Consider the following 18419-nt stretch of genomic DNA (forward strand, 5'->3'; position numbering starts at 1 on the left):
GGGGGGAAGACAGGCGGTGGTGATGGTGGAGGGCACTTGAGGGGAAGAGCACTGGGTGTTGTATGGAAAACAATTTGACAATAAAATATTATGGAAAAAAAAAAGTTTACTCCCTATGTTCTCTGCTAGGATTTTTATTGTATCCTGTCTCAAACGTAGGTATTTCATCCATTTTGAATTTATTTTTGTGTATATTATAAGAAAGTGGTCCAATTTCATTCTTTTGCACGTTGCTGTCCACTTTTCCCAATACCATTTATTGTACAGACTTTTTCCCATTGAATATTCTTTCCTGCTTTGTTGAAGATTAATTGACCACATAATTGTGGGTTCGTTTCTGGGTTTTCCATTCTGTTCTGTTCATCTATGAGTCTATTTTGTGCCAGTATCATACTGTTAATTACTATAGTTTTGTAATATAACTTAAACTCTGGAAATTGTGATGCCTCCAGCTTTGCTTTTCTTTTTCAAGGTGGCTTTGGCAATCTTAGTCTTTGGTGGTCCCATAAAAATTTTGGGATTATTTGTTGTAGCTCTGTGAAAAATGGCGGTAGTATTTTGATAGAAATTGCTTTAAATGTGTCGATTGCTTTGGGTAGTATAGACATTTTAACAATATTTGTTCTTCCAATCCAACTTTAGCCTGGAAAATCGTTTCATTTCTTTGTGTCGTCTTCAATTTCTTTCATCAGAGTTTTACACTTTTCAGAATATAGATCTTTTATCTCTTTGGTTAGGTTCATTCCTAGGTATTTTATGGTTTTTGGTAATTGTGAATGAGATAAATTTCATTGATTTCTTTTTACACTGCTTCATTATTGGTGTATAGATTTGCAACAGATTTATATACCTTAATTTTGTATCCTGTGAATTTACTGATTTTGTGTATCCATTCTGGCAGAGTTTCAACTTTTCTACATAGAGTATCATGTCATCTGCAAATAGTGAAGGTTTTATTCTTCCTTGCTGACTTAGGTATCTTTTAAAAATCTCATTTTGTTGTCTGACTGCTGAGGCTAGGACTTCCAGTACTGTTAAATAACAGTGGTGAGCATGGACATATGTAAGTTTATAAAAAAAGAAGAGAAAAACAACATTCTATCTATATATGGAAAAGTGCAAAGCATATATGTAATCTGGAATACCTAGAAGGGGGATGATGCCAGAAAACTAGGTGAGGGACAAATTATGATAACCTTATTTACTAATTTAAGGCATTTGAACTCTGCACTGAAAGCTGTGGGGAAAGATTTCAAGCAGTAAAGTAACAATCAGATCCATCACAGCCACAAGGCAGTTCAATGACCTTCAAAAGGCACACATTTTCTCCACTATGTCCCCTCTCTGTTCCTTACTTAGAGTCCTTCAAGTCCCAAGTTAAACCTTACCTCTCCTCTGTATCCTGTATGATCACCACACTTTCTTTTATTATACTCAGTTCCCATGTATGTGCATTTTACTAGATTGTCTATATTTTACCTATATGTCCTTAGTACAGCACTTGGCCTATAGTAAGCACTCAGAAAGTATTTATTGAGATGACAAATCTATAACTATTTCAAGATACACACACACACACACACACACACACACACACACACATACACACCATTTGGTGAGATACTGATCATAAAAAAGTTCAGGGTAGTGTGCTCACAAAGTTAAAATGAAGCTTAAATACTTCCTTATTATGGATTTAAATCATACAAGCCTTATTATGGATTTAAAAACCCCCAAACACCTGAATTAGCTAAAGGGTGAGTACTTTAAGGAAGGTGAAAACTATGATAATCTTGTCATTTTAAATCTCCATAAGTTATAAATCAGTAAGACAAAAAAGTATAACTTGTAATTAGCAGAGAAAAGGTAAAAGCAAATAAGTTTGATTCACATTATTTTTCTTACCAATAGAGAAGTAAGGGTTTTACAACCTCAATTTGAGTATTTCTTAAGTGTTCTTCATTCCACTGAGATGCATCTAGCAGTTTAAGTTTTGATAATATTTCTGTAGAAAGGTAGCAATCTCCACTGCTCACTAAATAGCATTTTTTCATCTTTTCAAGATGTCTAAAATGAGATACACACACAGTGCTATGATATTCAACAAGGCAAATGTTTTCACTTCTAAAATGTTTCAGACAAGTAATGAACTATCTGAAAACCAACACTAAATTACAGGAGTACCAACGTGGAGATAAAAATATTTCTTACAATAATGGGAATAAGAAGGGTATTTTTGGTAGGTTGAACAACCGTCTGCCAAAAATGTCCATGCCCTAATTGCAGAACCTCTGAATGTTACCTTACATGGTCAAAGGGATTCTGCAGATGTGCTTAGGATTTTGAGATTATCCTAGATTATCCAAGTTGCTCTAATGTAACCACAATGGTCCTTCTAAGAGGGAGCAGGAGGGCCAGTCATAGAGAAAAGATGTGAGGATGAGCAGCGGCCAGTAAGAAGATGCTATGCTGCTGGCTTTGAAGATGGGGGAAAGGCCATGAACTAAGGAAAATAGGAGACCTCTGGAAGCTGGAAAAGGCAAGGAAATGGACTCTCCCCTAGAGCCTCCAGGAGGAATGTAGCTCTGCCTACCCATTTTAGACTTCCTACCTCTGAACCAAAGCAGAATAAATTTTCAGTGCTTTAAAGCCATTACATGTATGGTGATCTGCTACAGCAATAATAGGAGCTAATACAGTAAGTCCTGAAGAATTTATGTAGGTTGCTTGCACATAGCTTCCCTAACATGTCTTGAAAAGTGGTAGTGGCTTTCCACTCCATAATCAATCATGTCATGGCTTCATAATCAACTATTTGGTAACCCCTGATCTTATAAGCATGTACAACAATGAGCTCTATGATCTGAATGCCATTGAAAAAAATGGAATAACCCAGTCACTAGTATATACTTGGTCAAACCCTTACTGGGAATTGCAATCTACTGTAGTTGACCTGCTTTAGAGCAGAAAGGAGAACAGACAGGATAAAAACTTTCTTAAAGCAGGATCTTCTTAAGGTTCTTAAGACTTACATAATCTAAAATATATGAGCCAGCCAAACAAAAATGTGGATCTATCAGACATCTAAGAGGCTCTCTAAAGGATATCCAGTATGATATCTAGGAGATATCTTATTCAGATATGAATGTCTGAGTGGCATGCAACTAAATATCATGGGATTTGTTAACAGAGCAGGCTGTTAGGGCTGGTAGTCTCTTACAATGGCATAGGGTGCCTTTAAAGGGTATCTTAAGCCAGTGTGGTTATATACTGAAAAATTATCTTTTTCTATAAAAATAAATCATGAGAATATTATAAAAATAAAATAGAATAAGGGCACCTGAGTGGGTCAGTCAGTTGAACATCTGACTCTTGATTTTGGCTCAGGTCATGATCTCACAGTTCGTGAGATCAAGCCTCACATCATTGGGGTCTGCGCTGACAGTGCCGAGCCTGCTTGGGTTTCTGTCACCTCTCTTTTGAACCCTCCCCTGCTCATGTGCATGTATGGGTACACACATGCTCTTTCTCTCTCAAAATCAATAAACATTTAAAAAAGTGAAATAAAACAGAATGATTGATTTGAAAACAAGTTTAGAATCTATGAGAAGAAACATTATGCAAACCCAAACAATTGTCACTATTTGTATCTGAAAATTATGAAATCACAGAAATAGTGAAATCAGTATTACTATAATAAAATAAATGTTAATATTAATCCCTCTAAAAGTATAAATTGCATTTTTATATTTATTCCAGGCTTCTGTCTGTGCTTAAATGACCCAAACTAATATTCCATTTTTTTTAAAACTACTGAAAAGTAAAAAATAGACTTACCTTTGATGTCTTCCAGCGTTCTTAAGAACTTTTAATCTCTCAATATCCATCCATAACGACCAATATCTCTCTCCTAATGTACCTTTTATAAATTTCTTAAATCTTTCAAACTCTTTTCTATTGCCAATATCATAAGCTTTGTGAGAAACACACCAATCAGCTCTGCTTTCTGGTCCAATGCTCTCACTTTTTGAACTTGTTTGTTCTAACATCTCTTCTGACCTGACACAGGTTTGAAATGTTTCATGTAATAAAACATTCCTGCCAAGGATAGGCTCAAAACCGTCCTTAATCGCCACTTCTGTTACCTTGTTGAAATTTATAAAATCTGGGCTTTCTCTAAATGGCTCTTCAAAAATGTTATGAACCGCTAGTTTCAAAATAAAGGCTATGTAAGATTTTGAAAATTCTTCATATGTGGAGAAATGCAATATAAGGCCGTCATCAGCATCCTGTTGCTTTTCAAGGTATATTCTCAGAAGGGCTTGAGAAGGAGTGTCTTGTAGACATACGGACCCACTTTCTTCTTCTTCAAAATGAGAAATTAATCTGTTGGTTTCAGATGAGTGCCGTTTTGTCCTTGGGTGAATTCCATCATCAAAGATAAAACTTTCTGTGTGAAATTGTAAAAAGGTATTAGATCAGATATGAATACAAAGGTGTTTTTATTATTAACTAGATGTTGTAAGATACACCACGGTAAATGAGTCTGTCATGGGTAGAGACCTTGTACGCTTAAGGGGGAGTTCTAAAGCCACATTTGGTACCAGTAGAGAAAAGAAAAACTGCCCAAAGGATTGGTTATGTCTTTCCTGGACATAAAAGGGGACACTAGTAGCAGATGAACTAAATATTTGACATCACTAATACAGAGATCTTCAAAAAGACATTATGCACTTTTAAAATGTAATATTTTAGGCTGATACAGAACGTTAATACATAAAGGCCAAATCTATTAAACATTAGAATATGTACATTAAACAACTGTATGTATTCTAATATTTCATGTTGTATGAGAAAATAAAACTAGCTACCATTAATGATGAGACAGTCAATGAACAGATCAGAACTGGAGTCATATCAGTAATTTTTAAAAATTCACTATTTTGGGGGCACCTGGGTGGTTCAGTCTGTTGAGCATCAGACTCCTGATATCAGCTCAGGTCCTGATCTCACAGTCAGGAGACTGAGCCCTGCTAAGGGTGGAACCTGTCTGGATTCCCTCTCTCCTTGGCTCTCTGCCCCTCCCCACCTGTGTGATTGCTCACTCTCTCTCTCTCTCTCTCTCTCTCTCAGATAAGCATTTCAAAAAATTCACTATTTTATCAGAAATATTCAATTACTATCATACTTAAAACCTATCATCAAAATTAGAAAATGGCATAAGGTACTTATAAGGGGTTACAAATACGAATTGATTGTTTTATACTTTTTCTAAAGTATAGTCTTTAGCTCCTATTTTCTCCTTCTTTAGAAATCAGATGATGTTAGTACTTTATTTCCCATGGCAAATCTACCCCTTAAAATGCCATGGAGCAGGAAAACTCTGTCGTCATCCGTGCCCCACCTCAACAGCCATTTTCTCAGTCATAGTTTTCAAATCTCAATGAACTAGGAATGTTTCATTATAATTTTTATTGAAAATCAAGATACTAATCTCCCCAATATTGAGAGATTAGACTTTCGTAAGCCTACGCAAGGATCTTGGGTACACACAGAAGTGGAGGGAAAGGCAGGCTAGCATTTCTGCTCACTGTCTTCCCGCTACCCTTTCTCTTCTGTTTACCATCTTTGCTATCTTTGCTCTCCAATTTTCTACTTTACTATTTGGGGGGAAACAGCAAGAAACTTATAAATTCAGTGATTTCCAAATTAAGGAGGTTATTTCCCTCTTTACCTAGATTTAGGTTCCATTCTAGAGAATCCAGATTTACTGTCCCCCAAAGGGTGCTTACTTACACTTTTCCAAAGAATTAGTTAACAACTGTTAGGGAACTGCTATGTTCCTCTCCTGAATCATGCTGCTAGATTTTTTTTCTCTAGCAACATCATGTTAACGACTCTCATTTCTGGAAGTTTCCTTCTATATTTCTGAAAGTTGGTTTCATTCACAAAAGTTCTCCACAGGAGAAATGTATTTGCTTTTCAAGGAGAAAAACAGTCTGAACTTAAAAACAAGGAAAATTCAAGATGTTTGAATGACTATATATTTTCAAGAGGAAAGAAAGATTGCACCCACTTAATTTCAAAGGCTTAGTAATAAGAATTTGTAAACTGTCATGGGAACTAAAGACAAAACAAACATTTACTGACTGCCTATGAAGTACCAGGCACTAGGCTAGGCCTCTTCTATACAATTAGTATGTGTCATTATTCTAATCTTACAAATGAGAAAAGACTCTCAGAAGTGGAATAAATTTAAAAAGCCACACAGCTACTAAGTATTAACCCATCTAACCCATCCTCTTTCTACTATGCCAAGTTGCCTCTAAAAAACTAGTAGAAAGTGAAGTGGGGGGGGTGAGGATGGAGATAATATTTCTCCCCACCACTTAGTGTGGTATTATAAGATTAGAACAATGAAAAAAGATTTAAAGAGGAGTTCTGAGGGGGGCCTGGGTGGCTCAGTTGGTTAAGTATCTGACTCTTGATTTCAGCTCAGGTAATGACCTCGCAGTTAGTGAGATGGAGTCCCAAGTCAGGCTCTGCATGGACAGTGCGGAGCCTGCTTAGGATTCTCTCCCCCTCCCCCATTCAAGCTCTCGCTCACTAAATAGATAAATAAACTTAAAAAAAAAAAAGAGTTCTGAAATCTTTCTTGTTTTCTCTGCTTACCAGAAACAGATGAAATAACTGGTGGTTCAGTTTTGCTGTGGGGTATACAAGATGATAATGAAAATGTTGATACAGTTTGCAAACTTTGTTTTGCCAAGGCAAACCAATCTTTCGTTTGAGTATAGGTGGCCTAGGAGGAAAGGAGCACCTTTGTTTAACGTAAAATTAGCAGTGTTCTTCCAATCACAAACCTTGACAAATCATTAGGATAATGTTAAATTTGCATAGTACAATATGAAAGGAAAAATTATGCCATTGAAGAAAAGAATACTGTCCACAGAAAAAATTCATTATCTGAGAATAATGGGAAGGAATTTTTATTCAGATTATTTCCATATTAGGTCACCAAAAGAAAAAAATGAGCCCAATATCCATCGAATTCTCTACTCTTCCACCAGAGGCATCCAACGTTACTTCCTGAATTCATCACAGATTGATGCCATCCAGCTGTATCTTGGGTAGTCACATGGCTTATCAGTCCTTGGCTGCATCTTTTGCCAGCTACTCCCATTTATAACTTCCCAATTATTTCATGCCCCTGATTTTGTCTGATCTGGCTCAGTGTTCTTTACAAGGCCTCCCTAATATGAGACTTACTCTCAGGAGCACTACAAACCTCTCCAAGCTCAACTGCCCCTTTGTCTTAGATTCAGTTTTCACAGCTTTGCTTGGATTGTATGCTTCTCAAAGACTGATTCCCAACTCCAGCAGCCTCTGGATATAGCCTTCAATTTTTCCTTTGAATTTGTGTACCTCGAGCCAGCTGACTAATTCCCAAGCTGACCCTCAGCTTCCAGAACCCCAGTCCTGAGAAGTCCTGATCTCAGCTCCCCTGGGAAAATTCCTCTGCCTGTTTCTCTCAATAATGCCTTCATGATTTTTCTAAATAATCTGTTCAACAGAAGCAGAGAAGGGAGTGTCCAGCATTACTTTCATTTCTCTTTTCTCCAACCTAGTCAAAGCTGCTTGGCCCTTAGCCTCAGGAACACTCACAAAAGAGGCAGGGCTCTCAAATGGAAGAGGTCTTGTTCCCTAATTGGCAGGGCAAGTCAGGCCACACAAGGAGACCAAAAAACAAGAGAGAGAGAGAGAGAGAAGTGACAAGTGCCACCTATATAGTCACCGCCCCTCTTACACGTAAGGTTGCCTAGGTGGATAAAAGCTTTGACAGACTCTAATTTCCTTTTGTCCCCTCTTTTCCTTCCTTCAAAACCAAACCACTTATTATTAATTATATGTTCATTTAATATATATTTATTGAGTAACTACTATATTCCAAGCACCATATTCCTAAGCACTGAGATAAGGCCAAAATAATAAAGAAACAATCCAGGAAGTGAGAAAGACCAACATACAAGAGCCCTTGTTATTTCAACTGCACAAAAAAGATGGCAGAGTAAAAATGAGGAGAGAAAGAAGTCAGTCAGACATTAAAGCAGGTAACTAATCCACTTTATATTCTTAAAGAGATGAGTCCATTATGTTTAGATGGTATAACTGAAGACTCAAAGAAATTAATGATCATAAAGATGAATTATCATCATAAAGATAAATTATCATCATAGTGATGAATTATCATCATAAAGATTCATCTTTGACTATAGTCATGATTGAAATAATTTAAGGACCCAAAGAATTTTGAATCCTCAGAGTTCAAAAGCTATTAAGATTTGAGATAAAGTACTAATGAAGTGGACAGAAATGAGTTTTTTTCATCACAGAAAATAGTAAAAGTAAAATAGCTTAAATTTAACTCTCACATTTGATTTAATTTACATGTAAGGAATCCGATCTTATTTCCCTAGATTGAGTCTTCTTCCCGCTGTATGTTTACTGACTGACCTGTACTATGAGAACATATTTTTATGACACTACTGACATTTCTATAACATATAAGTTAAAAGAAAAAATACTTAAAAATAAGTATAAGAGAGAAATAAAAATACACTTTTAGTATATCCCTAGCACTGGTCAGTGGAAATAATCCAACTGGCAAAATTTCAAACATTTTTTTTTGCCAAATACTACTGATAGAAATGTCAAACTATAGAATTAAATAGGAACTACACATGGGGGGGGGGGGGGAAGGCCAAGCAAGATAGGATAAGTCTATCTACTCCAACAGAGATGGCAAATAGTTTTCCTCTTGTATGACGTCTTTGATCAATGAAAGTGTTGCCCAGAGTGCTGTGTTGAAAAGAATTTGAAGCCAAGTCTTAGCTTAGCAAGAAAATTGCCGTGATTGGTTAGCAATGTCTGCCATGAATAGAATCCAGGGGAACAGCAACACATGGGCCACATATTTCCAATTCCTGGTTTTGTACAGAATTATGTATAGGAAGTGTGATCCCAGAAACATGAGCTGACAACTGGAGGCCAAAGACCAAAGGATAGGTTTCATTAAACCGTGACTCTCCAAAAGGACATTTGATTCGAGGTTAGCTCTCCTCTAAAGCACTCACACAACGCAACATTTCTTCATGGAGGACAAATTTATCTGATAATGGTTAAACAGGAATGCATTTTGCTAATGAGGAATTGTTTTGACAAGCAGGAGAAGGCCCGATTTATCATTATTTTGTACAAAAATTATAGACTCCAAATAAAGAAAATTTCAGAATGAACAATGAAACCGTGGGTGTAATTCAAGTTACCCTTCCTTGCTTCCCAGGTGACCGTGAGCATGTTCTTCAAGCTCGCATTTGTTCCTCTGCACACATGAGGATGATAACACCAATTACATTTCCGGTGAAAGAAGGCAAAGCAAATGAATCAGCGTAAATCCACAAAAGGTTTTGCTAAATCAGCTTTAGAAATACTTGGAATCCTTTCCCCTATTCAAGTGGTACAAATAAAATTCCTATCCCTAAAATGAGAAGTCTCCTCGAAGTGCCAAATCATGAAGAAACAGTCATATTTTTACCTCACCAAGAGAAATGTAGAACTTTTTCATAATGACATTTTCTTCTTCAGTGTCAGGTGCTGGTGGACTGGGTGGTTTTCTCATGACCCAGGGGGAAAAATCTGCATCGAGTGTAATGTTCGTGCCCGATCTGCTCCATCGTACTTGTGAGACCAATTTGGCTAATCTGCATTTTAGAAATCATACAAACTTGAAGTAAGTTTCAAATATGGTAAAATTCAGGAAAAAAAAAACCTACAATTTTCTTTTATGTATTCATGCCAATCTCCTAATTCTACACAATGGTTCTCTTAGGATCCGCTAAAATTAATGGCTTATTCAAAGAACCGATGAATAATTACTGTTATAATTTATTTTATTTTGATTTTTAAATGGCGGTTCTAAGTATAGGTCAAATTTGACTTAAATTTCAAAATGTTTAGGTACTCACACATTAAAAGTCAGGGAACATAAAAGAAAAACTTGGCCCACTCTGGCATTCTTTGTCATGACACGCATATTTGTTTTTTAACAGCCTACACATAAATACCATTTTCACAAGTAGATAATTTTAAAAACATACTGATCAAAGAAGCACAACTGAAGTACATTTATTAGGTACTGTTTCTATGAGATTTCTCTGGAAAGTTAAGTGATTTTTACAAATGCTCTATCCCTTGCAGACTATAGCAGGTAGGATAGAAACACCAGTGGGTTTAAAGGTACACAATTTTACTAAGAAAGTACAGAAAAAATAATTTTAGGTGAAAAAAAACCCAGGCAATTAACAAATATGGGTTTTGATGGGACTACAATACCTGTATTCAAAGTAGCAATCACTTTCCAGAAATGCTGGAAGTCTTTCTTTTTTGATCCACTTAATACCTTGTTTACGACTGAGACGCTATGAGGGTACAAATGAAAAAGCAAATGAGCCCAAGAAAGTCACCTTGCAAGACAATGAAGGCCTAATCACTAGAGCAATATGACCTCCTCTTTCTAGGAGCCCTGCTTCTACCCTTTGTTTGCACAAGAGAGAATAAGAACCTCCGAGTCACACATTTGAAGCCATCGCTTGCCTTCTGGTATTTCTTTAATTCTCTCAACAATCCTGCATCAACTAGTAGCCCCATTATACAGATTAACAAATTGAATTCAGAGAAGTAATGTATTAGAGAAAAAAGAGGCACCCAGTATTTCCACAGTCACAGAATGGGCTAAAAGTAATTACAAATAAGAAAGAGCTACCCAGTCTTGATAAGGCCACTATGGTTACTACAGATCCCTGGTCCTTCCAATTTTAGAAACTTTGGTTTAATATTTACCATCCCCAGGCACTATCCTAGGGATACCAAGGTTAGCAAGAAAGCTAAGGCCTTGCCTTGAAGGAGTTTCCAGGTAATTCAGTAAGCAATAATAACAGAGCACTATAAATGCTATAAGTTCAGGCTTCTGTGGGAGGGCACATAGGCACAAAAACCAGCAAAGCCATGCCACTCACTGTTTCACCTGAAGCATGATTCACCTGGTGAAGGGGAGTGGGCAGGAGAGGAAACAATAAGTTTAGTATGACTAGATCACAGTGAGATTTGAGGAATAGAAGGAGCCTCCGACGTTGTGAGGGCCATACAAACTCAAGGAAGAGTTACTGAGTTGCCGCTCATCCTAAAATATTTACTCACTATTGATTCTCCTCTGTCTTATAGTCACTGTTTTCCAGAATTCTAAGGAAGTTCAGTACTTTGAACACTAAACCAATGGTACTGGATAAGTAAAACAACCAGTAAGGTGCACATCTCAGTGAGACAAGGGTGTCTGCGTCTTTGTGACTTCCATTGATTATCTGCTAAAGCAACAGGTGTGCTGTGATATTATCATCAGTCAACACAGACCATTGCTAACTCCAGTGAGGAGGGTAAAGGCTCACATAGTAGTACTGCCGACATCCGATGAGCTGACGCTCTTGAGCGTGCACCCTTGCTCAACACTGACTGCAGCGGCATGAAGTCATTAGGTTCCTGAGGGAACGATGCTTTGCTTTCTTCCTGTTAAGCCAAAAGCACCCATTTGCCCTCACCGAAGACAATCTTCCGTGTAATGAAAAATAGGAGAAACTTTGGAAGCAGCCAGCACCTGAACAGAAAACTCTTGTGGATCATCTTATTGTTCGAGTGAGATCTGAAGGACACTTGGATCTTGTAGTTAGAAAAACTCCAAATATGCCTCCACATGTGCTACATACTGACAACCATACAGGACTCTTGAATGCTCATTAGCAATGCATTCAGGGTATCACAGAGAGACACCAGACTACATATAAAGATCGATACACACTCTTGAGGAATCCTACAAGGTTGTCGAGGCTAGTCAGTCACACAAAATAAATTTGCCTAATATTTACTTAATGAATAGTTCACTGATAACCCATCCCCTTTTGAATATCTCATCTATCTGACCCCAAAATGAAATAAAATGCAAAGTTTAAAAGGAATAAGATCAAAATTGAAGAAAAGTCTTTTAGTCAAACTGCCAAAAAGTCACTTCAACGTGTTTACAAATAACTAAGAAATATAAAGACAAAAAAAAAAAATACAGAGGTGCTTGGGTGGTTCAGTTGGTTAAGCATCTGACTTTGGCTCAGATCATGATCTCGCAGTTTGTGAGTTCAAAGCCCGAATCAGGCTCTGTGCTGACAGCTCAGAACCTGGAGCCTGTTTCAGATTCTCAGTCTTCCTCTCTCTGCTCTTCCCTCACTCACGCTCTCTCTCTCTCTCTCTCTCTCTCTCTCTCTCTCTCTCTCTCTCTCTCTCTCTCTCAAATGTAAATAAACACTTTAAAAGTTTTTTTAATAAAATAAAGACAAAATAATACAGAACAATCTTGTCAGACATAAGATGACAACTTAATAAATACTTACAAAAAACCCACAAAAATGATTTACCTAAGATAAAATTACTTAATCCTTAAAATCCATCTTTTTCAGTAAATAGTTCTACAAGGTTTTGACAAATATTTAAGTTGTATAACCATTACTACAATGAAGATATAGAATAGTTCGAATCCTCCAAATTTCCTCAGGCCTCTTTGCATTGAGTGACACCATCTAACCCTAAGCCCTGACAACCACAGATTGGTTCTCCAGTTTTGCCTTTTCCAAAGTGACATACCAATTGTGATCAATATAGTACATAGCTTCTTTAATTTAGCATAATCATTTGAGACTGACTCATGTTCTTAGATGGATCATGTTCTTTCCTCTTCATTCCTCTCCACTGTAAGGATGAACCACACTATGTTTATCTACTCCCCACTTTAAAAGAAATTTGGGTTTTCTTATAGCTATTGGTGATTATAAATAAAGGAACTACAGACTTTCACATACAGGTTTTTGTGTGAACAGAACAGACTATTCATTTCTCTTTGGTAAAATGCAAAGGTAGAAGAGATGGGTAGGATGGTATATGTTTAACTTAGAACTACCAAACTGTTTTCCAAAATGGAATTCTCATCAACAGTGTAAGAATCCCAGTTGCTCTGCATCCTGATTGGCTCTTGGTATTGTCAATGTGCACTGCATATTTTACTCATTCTAATAGGTGTGTAGAAACAGTTCACCGAGATTTGTGTCTGTGTGTGTGCATGCACACTACCTTTTCTTTATAACAGCTTTAAGATATAATTCACATTCCATACAATTCACCAATTTAAAATGCATAATCCAATGGTTTTTAGTACATTCACAAACACAATCAAATTTAGAACATTTTCGTCACCTTCCAGAAAACCTCATACCCATTAGCAGTCACTCTCCATTTCAGTATAATATTTCAGTTTAAAAATCGATTTAAGTCACTTATTCATTTGCAAGTAAGACAATCTAGATTACTCTTGCAAATTGATAGTATTTATATGTATTGTGAAGTTCTGTCTAGGAACTCTAAAATAATTTTTTAATATTATTTATTGTCAAAGTGGCTGACATACAGTGTGTAAAGTGTGCTCTTGGTTTTTGTGATAGACTCCTGTGGTTCATCACTTACATAAAACACCCAGTGCTCATCCCAACAAGTGCCTTCCTCAATGCCCATCACCCATTTTCCCTTCTCCCTCACCCCCCCGCCATCCACCCTCAGTTTGTTCTCTGTATTTAAGAGTCTCTTATGGTTTGCCTCCCTCCCCCTCTGTTGTAACTATTTTTCCCCTTCCCTTCCCTCATCGTCTTCTGTTAAGTTTCTCAAGATCCACATATAAGTGAAAACATATGATATCTGTCTTTCTCTAACTGACTTATTTCATGCAACATAATACCCTCCAGTCCCATCCACGTTGCTGCAAATGGCACGATTTCATTCTTTCTCAGTGCCAGGTAGTATTCCATTGTATCTGTAAACCACATCTTCATTGATCCATTCATCAGTTGATGGACATTTAGGCTCTTTCCATAATTTGGCTATTGTTGAAAGTGCTGCTATGAACATTGGGGTACATGTACCCCTATGAATCAGCACTCCTATATCCTTCGGATAAATTCCTAGTAGTACTATTGCTGTGTCATAGGGTAGTTCTATTTTTAATTTTTCAAGGAACCTCCATACTGTTTTCCAGAGTGGCTGCACCAGTTTGCCTTCCCACTGACAATGCAAGAGGGTTCCCGTTTCTCCATACCCTTGCCAGGATCTGTTGTTTCCTGAGTTAATTTTAGCCTCACACACTCGAACTGGTGTGAGGTAGTATCTCAGTGTGGTTTTGATTTGTATTTCCTGGATGATGAGTGACACTGAGCATCTTTTCATGTGTCTGTTGGCCATCTGGATGTCTTCTTTGGAAAAGTGTCTATTCATGTCTTCTGCCCATTTCTTCACTGGATTATTTGTTTCTCAGGTGTTGAGTTTGGTAAGTTTTTTATAGATTTTGGATACTAACCCTTTATCCAACATGTGATTTGAAACTATCTTTTCCCTTCCATAAGTTGCCTTTTAATTTTGTTGATTGTTTCCTTTGCAGTGCAGAATGTTTTTATCTTTATGAGTCCCAATAGTTCATTCTTGATTTTAATTCCCTTGCTTTGGAAATGTGTCAAGCAAGAAGTTGCTGCAGCTGAGGTCAAAGAGGTTGTTGCCTGCTTTCTCCTCTACGGTTTTGATGATTTCCTGTCTCCCTTTTAGGTCTTTCATCAATTTTGAGTGCATTTTTGTGTATGGTGCAAGAAGTGGTCTAGTTTCATTCTTCTGCATGTTGCTGTCCAGTCCTCCCAGCATCATTTGCTAAAGAGACTGTCTTTTTTCCATTGGATACTTTTTCCTACTTTGTCAAAGATTAGTTGGCCATACATTTGTGGGTCCAATTCTGGGATCTCTATTCTATTCCATTGGTCTATGTGTCTATTTTTGTGCCAATATCATACTGTCTTGATGATGACAGTTTTGTAGTAGAGGCTAAAGTCTGGGATTGTGATGCCTTCTTCTTTGGATTTCTTCTTCAATATTACTTTGGCCATTTGGGGTCTTTTGTGGTTCTACACACATTTTAGGATTGTTTGTTCTAGCTTTGAGAAGAACGCTGGTGCAATCTTGATTGGGATTGCATTGAATGTATAGATTGCTTTGGGTAATAATGACATTTTATCAATGTTTACTCTTCCAATCCATGAGCATGGAATGTTGTTCCATTTCTTTGTGTCTTCTTCAATTTCCTTCACAAGTTTTCTATAGTTTTCAGCATACAGATCCTTAATATCTTTGGTTAGGATTAGTCCTAGGTATTTTATGGTTCTTGGTGCAATTGTAAATGAGATCAATTTCTTAATTTCTCTTTCTGTTGCTTCATTATTGGTGTATAGAAATGCAACTGATTTCTGTACATTGATTTTGTACCCTGTGACTTTGCTGAATTCATGTATCACCTCTAGCAGCCTTTTGGTGAAGTCTTTTGGGCTTTCCATGTACAGTATCATGCCATCTGTGAAATGTGAAAGTTTGACATCTTTGCCATTTGGATGCAGTTTGTTTTATTTTGTTGTCTGATTGCTGGTCCTAGGACTTCCAGCACTATGTTAAACAACAGTGGTGAGAGTGGACATCCCTGTCATGTTCCTGATCTCAGGGGGAAAGCTCTCAGTTTTTACTCATTGAGGATGATGATACTGTGGGCTTTTCATATATGGCTTTTATGATGTGAAGGTATGTTCCTTCTATCCCAACTTTCTTGAGGGTTTTTATTAAGAAAGGATGCCGTACTGTCAAATGTTTTTTCTGGATCTATTGACAGGGTCATATGGTTTTTATCTAATGTGATGTATCACATTGATCGAGTTGCAAATATTAAACCAGCCCTGCAGCCCAGGAATGAATCTGACTTGATCATGGTGAATAATTCTTTTTATATGCTATTGAATTTGATTTGCTAATATTTTGTTGAAAATTTCTGCATCCATGTTTATCAGGGATATTGATCTGTAATTCCCCTTTTTTGTGGTGTCTCTGGTTTGAAAAGCAAGGTAATGCTGGCTTCATAAAATGAGTCCAGAAGTTTTCCTTCCATAGCTATGTTTTGGAACAGCTTGACAAGGAAAGGTATTAACTCTGCTTTAAATGTCTGGTAGAATTCCCCTGGGAAACCATCTGGCCCGGGGCTCCTATTTGTTGGGAGATTTTTGATAAGTGATTCAATTTCTTCACTAGTGATGGGTCTGTTCAAATTTTCTATTTCTTCCCGTTTGAGTTTTGTTAGTGGGTGGGTGTCTAGGAATGTGTCCATTTCTTCCAGGTTGTCCAGTTTGTTGGCATATAATTTTTCATAGTATTCTTTGATAATTGCTTGTATTTCTGAAGGATTAGTTGTGATAAATCCATTTTCATTTGTGATTTTACTTGGGTTCTCTCTCTTTTCTTTTTGAGAAGTCTGGAGAGTGGATTATCAATTTTCCTTTTTCAAAAAAACCAGCTTTTTGTTTCATTGATCTGTTCTTTTGTATTGTTTATTCTGCTCTAATCTTTATTATTTCTCTTCTTCTGCTGGCCTTGGAGTTTCTTTGTTGTTCTGCTTCTAGTTCCTTTAGGTGTGCTATTAGATTTTGTGTTTGGGATTTTTTTTTCTTGTTTCTTGAGATAGGCCTGGATTGCAATGTATTTTCCTCTTAGAACTGCCTTTGCTACATCTCAAAGGGTGTGGACTGTTGTGTTTTCATTTTCATTTGTTTCCATATATTTTTTAATTTCTCCTTTAATTGCCTGGTTGACCCATTCATTCTTTAGTAGGATGTTCTTTAACTTCCATGCATTTGGAGGTTTTCCAACTTTTTCCCGTGGTTGATGTCAAATTTCATAGCATTGTGATCTGAAAATGTACATGGTATGATCTCAATTCTTTTATTTATTGAGGGCTGTTTTGTGACCCATTATGTGGTCTATCTTGGAGAATGTTTCACGTGCATTTGAGAAGAATCTGTATTCTGCAGCTTTAGGATGAAAAGTTCTGAATATATTTGTCAAGTCCATCTGGTCCAGTGTATCATTCAGGGCCATTGTTTCTTTATTAATTTTCCATCTGCATGATCTGTCCATTGCTGTAAGTGGAGTATTAAAGTCCCCTGCAATTACCACATTCTTACCATTAAGATAGCCTGTGTTTGTGATTGTTTTATATATTTGGGTGATTTCAAATTCGGTGAATAAACATTTATAGTTGTTAGCTCTTCTTGATGGATAGACCCTGTAATTATGATATAATGCCCTTCTTCATCTCTTGTTACAGCCTTCAGTTTAACATCTAGTTTGTCTGATATAAGTATGGCTACTCCAGCTTTCTTTAGACTTCCAGTAGCATGATAGATGGTTCTCCATCCCCTCACTGTGTGTGTGGGTTTTTCACTATGGCTTTTATTATGTTCAGGTACATTCCCTCTAAACCTAGTTTGTTGAGACTTTTTATCATGAATAAATGTTGTAATAATTTATATGGTCCTTTAGAGATCAGAATATATTTCCTTGTTTAAACTTCAAAACAGTGTTATGGCATAACTTTTTTAGTATTTATACAAGCATTTAAAATACTATTATTATTACTATTAATGTATTTAAGTTGATGAAAGTAAACAAAGATGAAATATATTGGAATTCAGTAAAAGGAGCATTGAAGAAGTGTCAGGCTGTAGAAGAGCTATGTTTTAAGTGTTGAACATATTCTAGCTGAGTTCCATCAGACACTTCAAATCATGAAAAATGTTAAACATTCATTTTATTTTTTGGTTGAGCCACATCACAAACCTAAGAAGTAGGCAGTGAAGATATAATTTGACAGGTGATGAAAATAAGGTTCGTCAAAATGATTTGTTCAAGAACACAAAACTAGTATGTTAAAGAACCAATGTTAGAATCCACGTGTTTTGTTTTCTTTTGTTGCTTTGTTTTATTACCTCATGATGAGGAGACAAAATCCAGAAACTGAGAGTAGAACTTAATGCGAGGGAGGTCAGAGTCACATAGCCTAACTTGAGCGTCAGAAATCATAATTCCCAACTGTTTGTTAGGATATAACCCACAGGAGATAAATTTACTGGGTACCCATATTTTCTAGAGTGCATCTCAACTATAAAGGATATACATATTTCTAGTCTGCCCAAATTAACCTGATATCCTAAGTATTCAAAGCAAGTTACATGAATCTTCTCATATTAAAAATCAAATATCTTAGCCTCTCTGACTGGTGTGAGGTGGTATCTCAGTGTGGTTTTGATTTGTGTTTCCCTGATGATGAGTGATGTTGAGCATCATTTCATGTGCCTGTAAGCCATCTGGATGTCTTCTTTGGAGAAGTGTCTGTTCATGTCTTCTGCCCATTTCTTTAC

General features: G+C 36.7%; 1 protein-coding gene across 6 annotated transcripts in view; it reads right to left on the reverse strand.

Annotated features, from left to right (window-relative positions):
• The window catches only part of RGS22 (regulator of G protein signaling 22), a 123805-nt gene that overhangs the window by 74407 nt on the left and 30979 nt on the right, over positions 1–18419 (reverse strand). For all 6 annotated transcript variants that reach the window (XM_029923946.1, XM_029923948.1, XM_029923944.1 and 3 more), the window contains 5 exons: positions 10393–10478; positions 9596–9761; positions 6673–6802; positions 3838–4450; positions 1906–2067 (listed from right to left, as the gene is read on the reverse strand). In XM_029923946.1, coding sequence (XP_029779806.1) covers positions 1906–2067; positions 3838–4450; positions 6673–6802; positions 9596–9761; positions 10393–10478 — 1157 coding nt within the window. The remainder of the gene's footprint in view (positions 1–1905; positions 2068–3837; positions 4451–6672; positions 6803–9595; positions 9762–10392; positions 10479–18419) is intronic.

The sequence above is a fragment of the Suricata suricatta genome, chromosome 15, assembly GCF_006229205.1.
Source record: "Suricata suricatta isolate VVHF042 chromosome 15, meerkat_22Aug2017_6uvM2_HiC, whole genome shotgun sequence".
In the NCBI taxonomy this organism is placed as follows: domain Eukaryota; kingdom Metazoa; phylum Chordata; class Mammalia; order Carnivora; family Herpestidae; genus Suricata; species Suricata suricatta.